This window comes from Gopherus evgoodei, chromosome 17 (assembly GCF_007399415.2).
Source record: "Gopherus evgoodei ecotype Sinaloan lineage chromosome 17, rGopEvg1_v1.p, whole genome shotgun sequence".
NCBI lineage: Eukaryota > Metazoa > Chordata > Testudines > Testudinidae > Gopherus > Gopherus evgoodei.
Window position 1 is genome coordinate 12,317,012 of NC_044338.1, and position 18,274 is coordinate 12,335,285.

General features: G+C 38.6%; 1 protein-coding gene across 2 annotated transcripts in view; it reads left to right on the forward strand.

Annotated features, from left to right (window-relative positions):
* Positions 1-18,274, forward strand: part of NCBP3 (nuclear cap binding subunit 3) — a 25,895-nt gene continuing 7,621 nt past the window's right edge. The window contains exons 1-10 of one of the 2 annotated variants that reach the window (XM_030536206.1): positions 1-170; positions 1,281-1,346; positions 4,788-4,893; positions 6,245-6,370; positions 7,916-8,059; positions 11,605-11,678; positions 12,744-12,852; positions 13,677-13,776; positions 14,132-14,238; positions 16,294-16,582. In XM_030536206.1, the coding sequence (XP_030392066.1) occupies positions 18-170; positions 1,281-1,346; positions 4,788-4,893; positions 6,245-6,370; positions 7,916-8,059; positions 11,605-11,678; positions 12,744-12,852; positions 13,677-13,776; positions 14,132-14,238; positions 16,294-16,582 (1,274 nt within the window). In that variant the 5' untranslated portion in view covers positions 1-17. The remainder of the gene's footprint in view (positions 171-1,280; positions 1,347-4,787; positions 4,894-6,244; positions 6,371-7,915; positions 8,060-11,604; positions 11,679-12,743; positions 12,853-13,676; positions 13,777-14,131; positions 14,239-16,293; positions 16,583-18,274) is intronic. The other variant, XM_030536207.1, reaches the window with a different exon arrangement.

The window sequence follows — 18,274 nt, forward strand, 5'->3', positions numbered from 1 at the left end:
GCGGGCCTGGCGGAGCGATGGCGGCCGTGCGGGGCCTGCGGATCTCGGTGAAGGCGGAGGCGGCGGAGGAGGAGGAGCCGCCCCGCGGCCCCGAGCCCGAGCCCATGGAGGTGGAGGAGGGCGAGCTGGAGACCGTCCCCGTGCGGCGCTCGCTGCGGGAGCTGCTCCCGGTGCGGTGCGGTGCGGGCCCCGGGGGAGCCGGAGGGCGCGGAAGGCGGCGGGGGAGGGGCAGACAGTGGAGGCGGGAAGCTGGCGCGGGGGGGCTGAGTCCCCGGGGGACATGGGGCGAGGCGGTGAAGGTGCAGCAGCCCCTCTCCGGGAGGGGGCCCGTGTGGCATGAGGTGGGGGGGAGGCACAGCAGCCCCCCCATCTCTAAGGCTGTGCGCTAGGGAGTAACTCGAGCGAGCTAACACGAAGTAGAATCCTAGTGAGGACGGGGCGGCTTGTCAGACTGAACAGGTCGAGTCGATAGGGGGGTCGAGGGGGGGGGGGGGGGAGCCCAGGGAAATGCCGAGGCCTCAAAGCTAGAATGAGACGGTAAATGGCCATTTAGCTGGAGGGTGGAGAAGAAATTGCATTATTGGCATTGAGTCTAGGTGATTTAGTGCAATCAGGTAAACTCCGCAGAACTAACTGATGACAGTGAAAAACCCCGTTTTTCCCCCTACGTGTCACTCTTAATTTTTATGACATAATTTAACAAAACAAAGGCAGTGATTCCGACTGGGATATTTTGGGAGCTGGGATTAGAATCAGTGACCGCCAAGAGGCTTGAAAGTTACTTTTTTAATATGAAAGTTGAGTTTAAAGTTATCTTGTGCTAAAAGGTTGCTTGATAACCTAATGCTGGTAAGTTGTAACTCTTAGAGAGCATGATATCTTAAAATAATATGATTATGTTAAACACACAAATTTTTCAATTGGAAGACAGTTATACCTGAAACCATGGACGTTAGCGTTGGTAATGCTGTTTGATTATCTCTTCCACTTCCTGCTGTGGCAGAATATATTTTCCCCTGTGACAGTGGATGTACTAGATTTTTAACTACTGCTAAAAATTACTTATGCCAAGGGAAGCTGCATTTGTTTTGATCCATTCTGTCTGTATGTAATTCCACTGAGTGAGTGTTGTCCACATCTGGTCAAGAACGTACTGGCACATAGAGTTAGGAGAGAGTAGAAAGGAATGGATTTATTTTAGAGCTGATTACCAGGTGAGATTTTATCAGCCTAACTGGTTTGTTGCATTTAGCCTTCATCACAGTTCTGCTTTGTTTCAGGACACTAGTAGAAGGTATGAAAACAAAGCTGGAAGTTTCATCACAGGAATAGATGTCACCTCCAAGGTAATATTGTGCTGTGGGTCTTTTTAAAGTTTTGTATTACTGTTGTTGGATAGGAAGCATTGTTAGCTGGTCTTCAGGAAAATCAGATAAATGGTCAGTTTCGATACACTTAGACCAGTGATTGGCTCTTAAATGTGTCTCCTGCAGGTGTTTTGATATTAAAACCCTGTGTGATTTAATTATTAATAGGGCTACAATTATGTCATGGAGTTCATGGAAGTCATGGAATCTGTGACTTCCAGAGACCTCCGTGACATTTTCTGCCCCGGGGCTGGACTGCTGTCAGCAGGTAGCCCCGTAGCCTAACAGGGGACCCCGGAGCTCCCTGTGGGGTCCCCTAGAACTCCCACTTCCCATGGGAGTCAGGAACCCCCCTGCAGCTGCCCGGCCAGCGGGGAAGGACAGGGGGAACCCTGCAGCAGCTCAACCCTGGTGGCGGAGAGCAGGGGGACCACCACCCTCCTCCCCCCCCGCCAGCACTGTGGGTGCTGGATCCTCCTCCCTCCCCATTTTGTCAAGGCTAGTTTTAGTAAAAATCACGGACAGGTCACGGGCTTCCATGAATATTTGTTTATTGCACACGACCTGTCTGTGATTTTTACTAAACATATCTATGACAAAATCTGAGCCTTAATTATTAACCAATCAGGATGCTTTTACAATGTTATTAACCAATTGTAGTTGATAAAATAATAATACTTAATCAGTCATTTTGCTGTGAGGATTTTATATATATACACCTCTACCCCAATATAACATTGTCCTCAGGAGCCAAAAAAATCTTACCGTGTTATAGGTGAAACTGTGTTATATTAAACTTGCTTTGATACGCTGGAGCGTGCAGCCCTGTCCCCCCCGGAGTCCTGCTTTACTGTGTTATATCTGAATTTGTGTTATATCAGGTCACATTATATTGGGGTAGAGGGGTGTGTGTGTGTGTGTGTGTATATATATAGTATTATAGTATATGAAACAATGAATTCATACTACTGTAGCTCTTTTGGGCAATGCTGATTGGTAATTTGGCTCCTGAACCACTAAGGTCTGAGTATTACTGAGTTTAGACAGTATCAGAGGGGTAGCCATGTTAGTCTGGGTCTGTAAAAGCAGCAAAGAGTCCTGTGGCCCCTTATAGACTAACAGACATATTGGAGCATGAGCTTTTGTGGGTGAATACCCACTTCATCAGATGCATGTAGTGGAAATTTCCAGGGGCAGGTATATATATGCAGGCAAGCTAGAGATAATGAGGTTAGTTCAATCAGGGAGGATGAGGCCCTCTTCTAGCAGTTGAAGTGTGAAAACCAAGGGAGGAGAAACTGGTTTTGTAGTTGGCAAGCCATTCACAGTCTTTGTTCAATCCTGAGCTGATGGTGTCAAATTTGCAGATGAACTGAAGCTCAGCAGTTTCTCTTTGAAGTCTGGTCCTAAAGTTTTTTTGCTGCAGGATGGCCACCTTAAGGTCTGCTATAGTGTGGCCAGGGCGGTTGAAGTGCTCTCCTACAGGTTTAGACACTCTTTTATAGCTGGAAGAGCTCTTGTTTTGATGTTAGGTTGGTGAATTTTTTTCTCCTGCTGTGATGTCTGTCTCATCTAAAATATTAGAGGCAGCAATTTGTAAGTCACAAAATGTACAAAATAAACAAGCTCTATGAAAATGCTGAGCCAACCATCTCTTTCTATGATTCTATAGTGAAAGATTTATTTGTAGACAAAGTTTTCATACCCCGTCAGGAATTTGTAATACTGTTTCGAAAAGCTCAGTGCATTTGCCAGAAAACAAGGAGACTCTCTTGGAATTGCAGTGATGCAACTCCACAGTGCAAAGCAAAGCCCTTTGAGTCAGGTCAGCTGAATTGTTCTTATTGTGTGAGTGACAGACAAGGAAAAACAAGTGTTTGGCAGGAAAATCTAGTTCCATTGTCTTGAGTCTTCAAAGGGCATCATTGTGTGTTTCCACATACTGGGCTTTAAGTACATAAATTAACACTCTCTTCAAAACAAGGTTTGATCATTTTGTGGTTCTTTGGAAGCTTAAACTTGCAGCTGGTCTCCCTGACACACACTGCAATTTTTAAATAATTGGCATCACTGTATGACAGATCACTGTAAGTTGTATCTGAAAATGGAAAAGAAAATGCACTGTTCCATGTTCTGTGTTAAGTGTTCTATGGTATTATTAGGATTTTACATTTTCAGATTATGATAAAATATGAATTTTCACAGCAGCACTGTGAGAGACGATGCATAAGTTTTATTCCCATTTTGCCTAGAGAAAGCTCAGCCAGAGAACTTGTTACTTGCCCAAGAGCACAAATGGAGCTCGTATAAGAGATTGAAAATCAGCATTCTTGGCTACAAGTATATAGCTTCTGTATGTCAGAGACTTGTAGTTCAGGAAGCAATTAAAGTTACAGTATCAGAGAGAAAATCTCCCTCCTTTGTTACATTCCTTAATAACAGCTTTAAAATGGAATTCATAATTAAGGGTAAAGATGTACAGTGCTGAATAATGAAAATGAGTTGGTTGGGAAATCTAATAAAACTATGATTAAAAGGTCAAATTTATCTTGTAGTTATATCTGAGGGCAGTTCTCGCTTAGGGATATTTTTATGAGACAAGTTTCATTTTAGTTGATTGAAAGATTTTTAAAACACTCATTAGTTTTTTAGACTGAGGTATTCTTAATCAGTCACAAGAAAGAAAATTACCGTCGCTGTTGAGGGCTTGCATAACATCTTTTGTATCACTGGTTTTAGAGAATCTGTTGATGGGCTCCTGGAAATAGTTTGGATTACCAATCCCAGCAAGATTTCTATAGTCAGCATTCCAGTTAGTCCTGATGAAGTGCAAACACAAAGGGATATTCCCAAAGGCCACAGGGCAGACAAAGGGATATTCCCAAGGGCCACAGGTCTCCAAATAATGTTTTTTAACTGTCTGGAAACTGCGTGATCTGTATCTTCTCATCATGTTTTTCTCTTTTCCTCCACGTAAACAAGCCAGCAGTCTCAAAATAAAAGATTAGTCTGCCTGGTAGAGGAAACATTTGTTTCAAGTAAAGGTTTGCTGAATTTTGCCTTTGATGTATACTCATTTTAAGGATCAGTAAATTTGGTTATCCATCAGAAAGGTTAAGCACTTGTCCAAGGTCATACAGAGTCAGTGACGGGCAACACATCATGATTCCCGTTATGCTCTTTGGTCACAAGACAATAATCATTTGACTCTTACTCAAGCTGTGAAAGAGTTTTTAATTTTGTCCCTTTTAACATAATTTTCTTTTTTTGTTGACTCAGCCAGGCCTAATGAAGACTAATAGAAACTTTGTAATGATTAATTTCTGGCCACTTGTGTTTTATTAAATGTCTGGTATTACTATGAAACTTGTTTGGAACGCAGCATCAATTTACTTTTCCATTGGACCTTGTTTCCTGCAGGAAGCAATTGAGAAAAAGGAGCAAAGAGCGAAGCGCTTTCATTTTCGAGCTGAAGTGAACCTTGCCCAAAGGAATGTGGCATTGGAACGAGATATGATGAAGAAAGGTAGGGAATGTACCATGAGCTTATCAAACTGAATGAAAGGCAGAATGTGGATTGTTTCCTTCCTGTTTCCTGGCTTGATGGCCATACTTCTTCACTCCTTTCTAGGTGTGTGTGAAAAAGAGAGTATCACTAGGAGTAATATCTTGTATTTTTCACTTCCCTTTTTTTCTGTTCACTTTCCCATTTAAAAAAATACTTGAAGACAATCTAAAAAATAAATACAATTAAAATTGTTGTGAGAGGATGATACTTAAAAGAAACAGAACCATTTTGGGCAGACAGCATTTTGAAATGATGTGGCAGCAATATCCACTGCTGCGTGTAGACTGGCTGTCCAAGGCTTTTCTGTCAGTTGACACAGCAGAAGCTGTTGGCGCACACACACACATGGTTACAAGGCTCCAGTAGGTTGTCTGTTCAGTATTTAATAAAAGTGATGTTATAAAGTTTTTAAAAGTCTTTATTTTTTTTAAAGGGTTAAAAGTAGTCTGAAAACCATTCAGCACCTGCCTCTGAATCCCTTGCCAGTCTTTGTGGTTTTGCAACCACGTTTCCCCGTATTATTTAAAGTATTTCTCATTGTTGCTGTGTAAAGAACATACAGAAAAGAAACTAAAGTCCCAGTCATGCAACTTCATTAGTGCAGCTGGATCCACGTGCATGTTATCCTGTTGAAGTTAGTGAGGCTCAATGTGATCATACAGGCCCACCCATGTGGATGCAGTTGCAGGACCTAGGTCCTAACGGTCCTTCTGTGCAGATCCATTTGCAGGATCAAGACCTAGGCCATTGATTATACAGAGGAAACTTGAAACTGACTGTACAGATGGTTGTGAAATACATGGTGAAGACATTGAAAACAGAGGAAAATAATATTAATTTTCTGTTACGGATAACCTTACTACTGCTTGTAACAATACTAGGTAAAAAAACTTTCAGAATGGCATGATTTGTTTTTTTATTTGATCATGTACGTTTAAAATAAGCTGAAGATTTTACATTCTTATTGAAAAGTTAATAACAACATGCATGCTGTCTTTAAAATCAAATTATAATCGGTGATTGGCAGTAGAATTTCTATAGCAATACATTTTAATATTTCTGATGATTTTGGATTGATAAGTATCCTATTTTTATTTTCAACTAGAAAGGTCAAAACATTGTGAAATTATAAGTTAAGTTCCAGGCCATTAGATTAGAAGATCATGCATTTAAGTTGGTATAGGATGTACCTGACTTTAATAAACTATTCTCCACTTTTTAAAAATGATTTTGGTTTTTAATTCAACATGTTTCTAATACATAAACTCATTTTGTAAAAATGAGCAGTGGTTTTGTTTCTTGTTTACAGCAATCCCTAAAGTGAGGCTGGATACAGTCCACGTTTGCGGGGTAGATGAGATGAGTACCCAGGACATCTTTGCCTATTTTAAAGAGTATCCTCCTGCTCATATTGAGTGGTTAGATGACACATCGTGTAAGTAAACTAAGTCTTTAGCCTATAGTTCTCAATATTTTTTGTATTCCAGAGCTCTTGGATTCTATTACTAGTTCTGCCACTGATTTCCTCTGTAGCTTTTGGGCAAGTCCCTGACCCTTCTGCGCTTTAACTTCTGCTTCTGTAAACTTACTACCTCAAAGGGGTGTTTGAAAGAACTAGTTAATGAAGAACTGTGAATATCAAGAGCAATATATAGTTAATTTTTCTCACTAACCAATAACTTACTGCAGCTCTACCAGTTAGGTTGGCGACACCCTGCTGCAATATAGAATATTGTGAAAGATGCTAACTCTGGTGAAAATGACAAGCTGCAGCAGTGTGTCTTAAATTGGTGCAACAGAATTGTAGCATTTTTAAAGGTCCGAGACACACTGAGGTAATGTCCTTGTTCTTCAGAGAGAGAAACAAAGAAAAGGTGTAGACTTTAAAAATTCAAAGTTTGATGGGCACTTGGGTATTTGGTTTATATGTAGCTTTTCCGTCTTCAGCCTGCGTTTACATTTAGAATATGGGTGTTTTCCCCTACAGTGAATCTTATCTATTCAAGCATCTTAATATAAAACAAGATAAAATGTATTGCTCTGGTTTTTCCAGAATCATTAAACAGCAGAACAGCATTTAATGCTTGTGGCTGTATCTGGGCTGAATGCTTCTCAATAAAAGGACTTTTGCTTAATGCTGATTTTTAAGAAGCAACTCTCAAATCTTCTTTTTCCCCTCCTACATTGTCACATGTCTAACAGAGTTATCATCAGCCTGACATAATCAGTTCTACTGCATATAATTTTAATTCTCTCTCTTCTTACAGGGATTTTTCTTATAAGTACCAAATATACATTGTATTTTCTTCAATGCACATGAACATTGCTAATCCTTGCATCACTAATCTACAAATTTGATAATCTGTACAAAAACCCCTTAACAGTCTCTCCTTTCTTCTCAGCAAGTTCTGCAATGAAGTCTCTTGTTACTTAAACTTAATTATTTTACAAAATATACTTCAGTCATACTTCCTAGAATAGCGTCGAGTTTTACACAGTGAAACTAAACAACACTCTTAAAAATAAATGAACGGATCATTTTATGAGCCAGTATCCTTGATTTAATCATGATTGGTCACTAGCATATTCAGAAGGTGCAGTAATCTTGAGTGGGTCTTCTAGTTATTGGCACAAATAAATGAGCCCCTATTATTTATGTAGACCTTAATCATTCCAGCGTTTTTTTTAAGTTTTGATCAGAAAATAATATGGTGTATGGCCTGTGTTGTCCTGTGTGATAAGAGTTGTCTCCTGCTGATCAAACATGCTAAAGGATTTGTTTTCCCTTTATGAAACACATCTGATAATCTCCCTTCCTGTTGGTACATATAACTTTATATACTTATTATGTGACTGAAGTTTTATACTAGTAATTTGTCTTCTACATAAAGGACTGTAAGATAAAGGATATAATCTTAAGAGCCTGTGTGGAAAATTTTAGCTAACTAGAACTATTTTTGTGTGGTTTTTTTTGTTTTAGGTAATGTAGTCTGGCTTGATGAAGTGACAGCAACACGAGCTCTTATAAATATGAGCTCTATGCCTGATCAGGATAAACTCAAAAACAGAGAAAACAACGAGGAGAAAGCAACTGAAAAAAACAAGAAAGGTAGATGCACAGAAGGTATAGGTCATGCAGTTAAAACTCTGCATTCTTTAAAATATATTTTCTTGGCTTGGGTGCTGCATAATTTGAATTACTGAAGGAGGTTCTGTCATGTAGTTTCAGGTAATGGTATTCTGCCACTTTAAAAAAGGCTTTCATCTTGGAAACCTTTTGAAGGAGCTGCTTCCTAAAAGGTGGGTTGGAGAGATACCAAAATCAGTAATATGATCTGTACTGAACATTCTAAACATAAGGTCAAATTCAGAGGTGTGTTAAGTAGTGGGGCAAGTTTACACAGTCTTTGTAACTCACAGGTTGAATGGGTGGAAGGGTGGGGTTGTAACAATGAGAACCAAGTGAGTGTAATAAGGTGCTTTATCATCTTAAACCCTCCTGTTGGTTGCTTTTCCTTGTTACTACACCATCCTTTCTGCAAATGACATTGATTTACCAATGTGTAACTTCCATCACTATTTATATTATCTCTGAATTTGACCCTGTTAAAACCTGACCCAATACCCCACTGTATGTTTACAAATCTATTGCAAATGGACCCAATTGCTGGGTCCCATGTGCTTCCAAATCAACTGTGTCTGGCTAGAGTCTAGCCACTGTTTCTAGCTTTGAGACCCTAGGGCACATTCCCAAGCTCTGACCTCTTGTCTAATGCCCTTCCTTGGGATGTGGGATGCTGCTCTCCAGGACTTTGTAATCAGTCTGTGACCACTTGAGTCCCCCAATCACATGCACTCCCCAGGGCTCCACCTGGGCTGTGAGCACTCTAGGCTTGTAGCTTTACCCCGTTGGGGACAGCGTGGCAGGAAAGCAAGTAACATAGGAATTGGTTAACCATAGTGACCTTAAAGCATTCGAGTTACAGATCTTTTAAAACAAAAGTTCTTAGACCTAGTATGAGCTCATCCATTGTGGGAGTCTAATGTTTTATCAGTATTTTAAGCTGGACAGAGTCTCTTCCCCCTCTCCTTCCCTTCCACCTCCTCTGCAAGTCCCTGTATGTAGCCAGTGGTCACTCCCCCGCTCTGCTCAGAGCAGAACCCTGCCCTTAAATAGGGTTTCTCCTCTGCAGGGCTGACTTTAGGCCGATTCCCCGGAATCAGGGCTCATGCCTAAGAGGGCCCCACACCTTAGGCGCCTTTTTAATTTTTTTTTACTCATCCTTCGGCGGCAGGGGGTCCTTCAGTGCTGTGGAAGACTCGGAGCGAGTGAAGGACCCTCCGCTGCCAAAGTACTGCCTAAGACCCGGACCGCCACTGGATATTTGAATTGGGCCCCGCAGTTCCTAAAGCCAGCACTGCTCCTCTGAGCCATGTGCTCAGATTGAAACGCTAGTGACCCCTCAGTTGTGTTTGCCCCTTTCTCACTGCAGAACCCTGTGTAGAAAACCCATTGTTCCATGGGGATGGGCCAGTAGTTGAAAGACAATCAAAGTTGTTGACCCCAGATTGCAGTCTTGATGGCTCTTAGTGTTAGTCCTTTAAGGAGTCTTTGTGCATGTCCAGGCTTGTGCGGTCACGATGTCCAACATTTCTGCACATAGAACAAGATAATGTTCATAATTTGACTCAGACATATTCCACTCCGTCACAGTGCCCATAGTCTCTTTTTCCAGACAGAGCATACTGCAAGGTAAATTGTATAAATTGAAGCAGCTAAGGTACACCTTCAAATTGTGATAAACCTGGAATCTACTTGCTGACAACATCCCCCTAATTATAACCCCATTATACTTCCACAGGCAGGAATTTGTGGCTTTTATTACTTTGACTACATCCAACTGTTTTGCTGCTAGGTGATGTGTTAACTTCCGGTGATGTGGTTCAAACCAAGATATTGAATTGCAAATTATCAACCAATAGTGACAATGCAATTCATAAAAACATTTGTTTCAACTGAAACTGTAAATTATGCTTAAGTATGAGTTGCATGAACAAAATCCAGGTTACCAATCTCCACTTTCTGTACATTATGCACTAGCAGAAGCCATCAGATGTGGTCTGTTTTCACACCTCTGTTATGTTTCGAGATGCCTTCATAGCAGATTTCTCCTTGCAGCTTTCCACTGCAACTCAGGGGCTTTCTAACAACTCCCTTTTTGCCTTGGGAAAACTAAGTCTATGCAAAAATAGGTATTGTGAGGAAGACTTAGGTGCTTTTTATACTATTTTACCAGCCTCCTCTATACTATATCTTATTTCTTTGTACTGAAAACTTTTTTGGGCGGTTTTAAAACACAACCTAACCTTTGATTTCAGGCAAATACCAAAATTCTACAAAATGTAACATTCTTAAAATACATCTTGTGTTATTTTTGGAGACTAGGGAAAGACCTTATTTAAACTGAGGACATATATTTTCACATTGATCCTGTCGGGTACAAAATAATTACTATGACGTGTATATCAACAGTAGTAAAATATGTATCGACCTAAACTTCTGCATCTGGTCACCTGAAAAAGCAGGCTAGTAGGCTAAGTTCAGACTTTCAGTTGGGAAAAATTTATGAAGTAAGTTAAGATCTGAGGAATCGGATAAATCCAAAATATTAGGGAGGCTTTGGCTCAGATATATTCCTTTTCTAAAATAATTCTGGAGTTACCTAGGCACATTTTGTCAATAAAAACCACTTGCAGTAATTAAAGATCCTGTGACCCTTTTTGTCAGAGGCAGGATGCTAGCCCTGATAACTTGGCCAAATTCCACCAAAGTAATTACATTCTGTTGTCTGAATATTCTCCATGGTTTCATTTGGATTCAGTATTCTTTCGTTCCTGCCCATAACTTTTGTGTAGTTGTTGTATGCTGTAACCAGCTGTAGTATTCCACTCTGAAAGTTGCTGCATTTAGTTGCTAGGTGAGAATCTGTATTCCCTTACTAAACAGGGCTGTTGAGGGGCTTAGCCAGTGTTGGTAAAGTGCTTTGAGATATCTGAGTCAGAGGCACCGTTAAAGGACTATTAAGTTGTCTTTCAGAAATAATTGAAACAAGATTCTGCTGACAATATAAACAAAACCTTTTTCTTAGCCCCAAAAATAAACTGAAAATATCTGCCATCAGCTAGCAACGCACACTGTATACAATCAATAGATTGGTATTACTGGTTAAAAGTTTGCTTCCAGAGCTACTTATGTTAGATTCTTGAAATGAATAATTTTTGAGATTATCTCAGTAACTTTCTAACTATTGAACATTAACTCAAGTATTTTTAAGTGGCAGCTAAATTAAGGCATCAGTGACCTCTCTGCGGTTGATAAAGTGAAACACAGTGTGTCTTCTTATATTAACAGACAGTTAAACTTCTGCTTCAGCCACTTACATTAGTAGAGCGCACCAGCATGAAGGAAGCTCTAGGATTAGTTAGTTATCATGTGTACTCACCTGTTTAAAATTTTTGCAGAGGTTTACTATCTTAATTATGATCCAGGCAACCCAGAACAATGGATAACTTACTCAGTTTGATTTCAGAAAATACAAGGAAATGAAAAGCAAATGCTGGCAACATCATAAAATCAGGAAGAATATCCTAAAATTTGTTTATCCTTAGACAAACAGGAGGAAAGCTCGGACGATGAGACCGAGGAAGGAGAGGTTGAGGATGACAATCCAAGTGATGTTGAGGTCAGTACAGAAAGAAAAACGTTAACATGAGAGATTCAGTTTTGGGCGGTGAGGTCGTTCTGATATTCTACTCTTAATGTAAAAATATTATACAGAATCTGGACTATTGCGTAGTATCATAAATTAAATGCGAAATCAGATTTAGTACTTATGAAAACATTGAAGGCAAGGAGAAGTCCAGAGATTTTGTCAGTGAGGATATCAGCCTAGAATTGCTTTGTGAAAGTGAGTTTTTAGGAGAGGGGAGGGCATTTGGCATATGGGAAGTCTGAAGCTGCTCCACTCATGTGAGAACCATATGAAATCAGGAATGGAAAAGACTGGAAGGAGGAGATAAAGGGAGTAATTAGGAGGAAGGATGAAGAGGAGCCAAGCTATTTGGTTTTGGCAAACTGTACGTAAAGGTATGCATCGGGGGAGTGTTTCACTCTTACAACAGCAGGGACAGCACATCTAGAATAATGCTGCTTTTCCGAAGAAACCAGCTGAAATTTTGCTTGAGATGAAAGAAATTTTTAAAAAGCTGTTTATTTTAAGATGAGCTGCTTAATAGAATACTGTCGGGTCAGTGTAGGCCCAAATTTCAGTTTGTGTAAAACAAATTTAAGGGAAACTTTTCTAAACAAACACTTTGTGTTTTTTGCAGTCCAGACATTGCAGCATTGTGCTAGTGTGTGACAAGTTGATAAACAGGCTAGAAACTGACTGTGAGCAAAAATAAAATTGACTAGTTGTCTTTCATTGTCCAGGCTGAATGAAATGTAGATAGTCAGAAGTAGTGGAAAGTAAATTAGATTTTAAAAAGCTTAGTTTTAGTAACTTAAGGTATTAATAAGACAGGGAGGGAAATATTTTTGTTTAAAAAAAATTACTTTTAACCTGCCAATGTTCCTTTAATAAATCAGTCTGTTAAAGAAATGCAAAACAGCTGAGTTCACAAATCTGCTGGAAAGCTCCTAACACGAAAATATACTTTCTTAGTAATCATTTGTTAGCTTTACTGTTGAATGTAATCTGTGCTGAAAAACATTTTATTTTTGTATCTAACATATTTTCTTTCCAAAGTTGGATGCGCTGTCCCAGGTAGAAGAAGATTCTCTCCTGCGTAACGATCTACGCCCAGCCAACAGGCTGGCTAAAGGAAACAAACTGTTCATGAGATTTGCTACTAAAGGTAACTAACTCACTGCATGGGCACTATACAGTGTTTAAAGGTGACTGATGACTAAATGATGTCTTTACAACACAGCTACAAATAAAATCATTATTAAAGTGTTAGATTGCTTGTCAAGCATTATATGTTAAAATCGCACCGTACTTGTGTGTATTTTTAATGTGTGAAGAACGTATATGTAAAACTTATTCTGGGTAAAATTCAGCCTAATGCAAAGATTCGGTAAAAGATATATCTGCCACTTCAGTCCCACTGAAGCCCACAAAATAGGCTCTGCATAAGGGCAAATTTTGCCTTTTCTGTGCATCAAGAATCATTTGCCATGGTGTTGGAATTCTTTATGTGATATTGATGGAAGCTGTTACCAGCTGCAGTCATGTCAGTAGATAATATTAATGCATTTAAGGTAAACAAACTCAAATCCTGACTTTTTTCCAATTTGACTGTCCTTTTTCATACAGTTCTGACAATGACATCTCTAATCAGATAGTCTCCATATTCCAGCTCTTAAAGTGATACATAATACAACAGGAAGGTGATAAATAGAAACTCTCATCTCCATGGAATGAAATTAGTTGAACCCAGTGTCTGTTACTGTTAGTTTTATTTCAGAGGAATTGTCAGCAAGCATTGTAATCCGTTTTGTTCCTAGTAAGTACATGGATCTTTTACTCACATGAAGGAGATTGGATATTTTATAGCTAAACAGTAGTTGAGACTGCCTATTACAATATATGCTTCATATCTTTGACTGGGCACTCTTTATTTTTGCTCCAGTGTGGTTAGGGGAAAAGTATTATTTTAACTTAATTACACATTTTCAGATGATAAAAAAGAGCTGGGAGCTGCAAGAAGAAGTCAGTACTACATGAAATATGGCAACCCTAATTATGGTGGCATGAAAGGAATTCTTAGCAACTCTTGGTGAGTACATGATAAAGGGGAGTAGAACCTTGCATGTGTCCAGCCATGCTTACAGGTCTATCTAACTTGTGAGTGTCATCCCTCAAAGTTCTGTAGACTTGGGGGTGGGAAGCATTGATTTGTATTTTAGCAAAGTTGATTTGTTGACTTTACATTTATAAAAATTTGAATTCAAAATTAACAAGTGCTTATAGTTGAGAGATTCGTACTGGGCAAAGTAGAGCCATAGAGTAAATGCGTTCAACTGCCACTGAAGTCAGTGGAAATTGCAGCTGTTACTCTGTGGCTGAATTTAGGTCGCTTTCTTTTGGCCTTTTATGTGGCAGAAATGTGTTCGCTTTTGTTGACATTCCAGGAAACGAAGATATCATTCACGTCGAATCCATCGTGATGTGATAAAGAAAAGGACACTCATTGGGGATGATGTTGGGTTGACACCTCCTTATAAACACCGGCATTCAGGTAATTAATGACAGTACTGGGAACATATATATAATGCTTTACATCTTCAAACAAGTGTTGCAGCTGTTATGAAACTGCAGAATGAAATAAAATATAGGTCTTTGTGCTTCTCAGGCCTGCCTTTTCTGTCCACTATGCCTCATTAAATAATTAACCAAAGCAGAGTTTAGTCCAGGAGAAAATGGTGGTTACCACATGCTAGTTTTGGGTGGAGGCACTTCTAATAGTTGAAACATGGAATTGAGTTAAGATACTAGGGTTTTTGGCCCTGCTTAGCCACTGATTTACTTGTTACATGACCTAGTTTTTCCTGTTTCCCTATCTGTCTGACCACTTTATATGGCTTATAGTATCTGAATGAATCATTCTTACAGTACCTCTCTCTGATTGGACAACATTATTCCCACTCTGCAGGTGAGGAACTGAGAAACAGAAATGAAGTCAGTTGTCCAAGATCACTTAGGAAATGTGAGACAGAGTGAGGATTCAAGCCCAGATGTGTGTCCAGTGCTTTAAACACTGTTCTTAACCTTTACTTGATAACAATTTCTCAAGGATGATGTGAGAAATCAGTGTGGCAGAGTCCTTTTAAGATCCTCTTGTGAAAGGTGCTATTCAAATACAAAGTATAACCTAAGCAACAGTATGCACAATGTAAATTCTAAAATAATACCTTTAATTAAATAAAAGCATTCTCTCAATAAAACAGTAATTGAAATATTAATGGAACACCTGCCAAAATATAATTGTTACTGTCTTCGGGTTTGTCAACTTGACATAGATTGTGCATAATTAATCTGATAAATAGAACAATGTCAGATAAGTGAAAAAGAGCTATGCTTTACCTTCCCCCCAGCACTTAGATTTTGTCCTATGGTTTTGCAAGCAACAGGTCAGATAAAAAACATCAAATCACTTAGCATAATTCAGTAGGTACTTCATTTTACTTGATTGTTTTTTTTCAGAGATTTGGGAAATGGGGTCTGGAGCATAAGAGACAAAAATATCTAATGGTTTATTTACACTTCACTTTAAACTGTCATATTTGCCATTTCAACTCTTATCTTACAATACATGACAAAAATATAGTAGTTGGGTGGTATATATTCCAGGGGAATGTAGTCCAGAAAACCCTATCAGTGAGCTTCTAATTAGTACTTTAGCCTTTAAAGTGGTCACATGATTTATGAGTGTGTGTATTAGGGAGATAATATGGGAAGAAATATGTTAAGTGCTAAGGAAAAAACTGTACAGGAGGCTGCATATCTGCTGACTGCTTTGTAAAAAAAAGACTGATACAAAGTGCATTCTAGAATATATTCCTATATATGAACTGAGTCATATGAAGATTGGAAGAGGGTGCTGAAACTGCACCATCATCCATTTAACTGTGTGTAATTAACACTGTATTACTTGATGGGGCAGTGTTTGCCTCCTGTTGCATATGACATAAGATTAAAACACTGTTTTACTTCTGAGTATATATTATAGATTTAGAACATTGGCAATACATGATGCACCTGTTCTGTTGTGCAGTGCTGAATATGGGATCAGGAAGAAATCTTTCTCTCTGTCACCAGCAGTGATCACCTTAAGGCACTATACAAGCATTAGAATTAATTATCTTTATTTTATCAAGTATTGCTTCATATAATTGTTCATACAGTTATTCAGACATTTCAAAAAATCCAGCTGTAGTACTTAACCTCCCTTCCAAGACAGTGAATGGTACAGATTATGGCATGTTTCATGGCAGTTTTATATTTCCCGTATTTACTTGCCATTTTTTCTAAATCTTGATGTTTAATTAACTTTATGAAAAAGAGACAAGATACATAAGGTAATATCTTTTATTGAACCAACTTTTGCTGATGAAAGAGACAAGCTTTTGAGCTCCACAGACCTCTTCTTCAGGCTTTAAAGTTGGTCCAGTGAAAGAGATCACCTGACCCATCTTGTGTTTCGTATTCTGGGACCAACATGACTACAAAAACTCTGCAAACATTTATGAAAAGGATAAGCTACAATCTCTCAAAATTAATTGTTGTGTTTCAGGCCTAGTGAATGTTCCTGAGGAGCCTATTGAGGAAGAAGAGGAGGAGGAGGAGGAAGATGAGGATATGGATGAGGATGACAGGGTTGTGGTAGAGTACCGGGATGAACTACAAGCTTTCAAACAGTCTCGAGATCGCAGTGCAGCAAGACGATCGAGTGCCAGTGCATCTGATTCTGATGAAATGGACTATGATCTTGAACTGAAAATGATATCCACTCCATCTCCCAAAAAGAGCATGAAAATGACAATGTATGCTGATGAGGTGGAATCTCAATTGAAAACTATTAGGTAAAAATTTAATTTCTTGCGTTTTATTGCTTTAAAAACCCCAGTCACAAAGTTTCTTGCATTATGTTATAATTAAATTTCGATTTGGTTAAAAAAAAATTGAAGCTTAAAAGCTCTAGAAAATAATGTAATCACTTATATGAATTGACAAAATCAACTGAACTGCTGTTTTAAATTAAAATAAATACAATAACTGTTCAGGATCTCAACTCGTTAACTTAGGTATTTTGAGTCACCTTTTAATGGTTAAAACCCATGTAGTACAGGCATTTGATCCTGATCCTGCAAATATGTACGTAGTAATTTTATATATCTGTTATTCTGTTGCATTCAGTGGGACTCTCAAGTTTAAATTTACTCATATGCACAAGTGTCTGCAAGACTGGGGCTGTACTTTTTTTTTTTTAAAGTATATACTGATTATGTAAAAAACTATGAAATAAGTGTTTATTAAATAGTGTATGTAAAAGAGTTGTCCAAAAACATGTTCAGTAGCCACTTAATTTTCTGTGCCATGAACAATATTAACATCTTGTATATTAAGATCATTCCAGTTAGACCATGTATTTCAAAAGAAGTGACTCAATAGTACACGTGACGATCTTAACAACAATTGCGGTATTCTGCTTTGACTTGATATAATACGGAACCCTTCTAAAGTAGCCACTATAGCATGACATCTCAATGTGTAGTATATTTAATGCTGAAAGTCCTTAGCACTTGAGTAACAACTCTCCTTGAAATCCTATCCAATTTGATTCTTCATTAAGATCAATCACTTGTCATTTCAGTGACATAACTGTAATGACTTAAATGAAGTGGCAGCATCAGCATGCCCTCTTTAGCTCTGACATGATTTAGTGGAAGATATTTAAAAGAAGAAATACAGAAAACTCACTCAAGTTAACCCTTAATCCAAATATAAAATTGTTAAATATTCCCTTGCAATGATTGTAATCTAACATTGCAGCATTGTGTTAATGCATGAGAACCTGATTAAAATAAATAGAACTGACTGCTGTGTTTTCATTGCTGAATCTAGGAGAAATGTGCATAAAACCGACACCAACCACAAACCAACAACAACCCTTTTAATGGTAAAAAGTAAAAGTAGATTTTAATATTTTCAGTATTAATAATCTAATATATTATTGAAGGGACCTGCAGATTTTTAATAGAACGTGATGGAACCATTAGAACGTGAATTAAATCAGTCTAGTAGTTCTCTGACTGTTCATTTACTCTGAATTACTTTGAGTGCAGTGGAACTGCTGTGTTGACATCAACCTGGTGTGCTTCTGTTTGAAACAGATACTGATTAAGCTTGTTCACATCACTTTTTTTAGTTTTCAGAGTACCTCATAGTGGTCCAAATGCTGTCAGAATAGTGCTGATAGCACTTATTACTAGAGACTGTAGCACATATCTTTAAAGAAAATACATTTTCTCTTTAGCGAAAGGATTGCAAACTCTGTACTATCATAGCCTACAAATGTATCCCTTATCTGCACTCTCCCTGACAGGTAAGATGTTTACAAGCAGCCCCATAGCACTTTGCTTATAGTCTTGAGTAACAAAGGATGATGAACCTAAACTTCGAGAAGCATTGATACTTTGTCTATTGTTGTTTTGACAAGATATGCTTATATCCTGGTTTAAAACTGGAAAAACATTTGCTACCTATTTGTTACA